This window comes from Sphaeroforma arctica (assembly GCF_001186125.1).
Source record: "Sphaeroforma arctica JP610 unplaced genomic scaffold supercont1.10412, whole genome shotgun sequence".
NCBI lineage: Eukaryota > Ichthyosporea > Ichthyophonida > Sphaeroforma > Sphaeroforma arctica.
This window is the reverse complement of record NW_014030146.1, coordinates 1-943: the sequence shown is the minus strand read 5'-3', so window position 1 is coordinate 943 and position 943 is coordinate 1. Positions and strand designations below refer to the sequence as shown.

General features: G+C 44.0%; 1 protein-coding gene across 1 annotated transcript; it reads left to right on the top strand.

The window, feature by feature from the left end:
* Nucleotides 1-492: 492 nt before the first annotated feature.
* Nucleotides 493-866, top strand: SARC_17332 (hypothetical protein; the record flags this gene model as incomplete). The annotated part of the gene is made up of 1 exon (XM_014288571.1): nucleotides 493-866. A coding segment is annotated over one exon (374 nt), but the record flags the coding sequence as incomplete, so codon positions are not given.
* Nucleotides 867-943: the final 77 nt, after the last annotated feature.

Below are 943 nucleotides of genomic sequence, written 5' to 3'. Positions count from 1 at the left end.
GCAAATGTCTTATGTTTGGTATCACTATATTACTATACACGTGTGCACATGCTTTATGCTTGGTATCACACTATCTTACTATACACGTGTGCACATGTCTTATGTTTGGTATCACTATCGTACTATACACGTGTGCACATGTCTTATGCTTGATATCACACTATCTTACTATACACGTGTGTACATGCCTTATGCTTGGTATCACACTATCTTACTATACACTTGTGCACATATCTTATGTTTGGTATCACACTATCTTACTGTACACGTGTGTACATGTCTTATACTTGGTATCACACTATCTTACTATACACTTGTGCACATGTCGTATGTTTGGTATCACTATCTTACTATGCACGTGTGCACATATCTTATGCTTGGTATCACACTATCTTACTATACACGTGTGCATACGTCTTATGTTTGGTATCACACTATCTTGCTATATACGTGTGCACATGTCTTATGTTTGGTATTACTATCCTACTATACATGTGTGTAAATGCCTCTTGTATAGTATCTGCATGTGCATGCATACCAACGTTTCAGACACCCGCGCCCGTATCTACATGCCAACGTATACCAATACCACCTCGACAGCCTGACCACACCCCAATCTGCGTTGCCATAGCAACTGACGGCTCATGTGGTCTGTCCGTCGACAGAGTCATTGACTACCGTTGCGAAGACTGGTGGCAGCTGGAGGAGTATATCGCCGATCCCTTCGATGTGATCTTTGACACTGTGGGTACCTATGAGTCATGGCAACGGGCCAATGTGGACCAGGGGAGTGTGCTGACGTTAGGGATTGAGGGGGGACATTACGTGACGTACACAGGGGATGAGCGATACTACCATCTGCACGGGTGTGTGTGTGTGTTACACTACCATCTGCACGTGTGTGTGTGTGTGTGTGTGTGTATGTCTTACTACCATCTGCGAC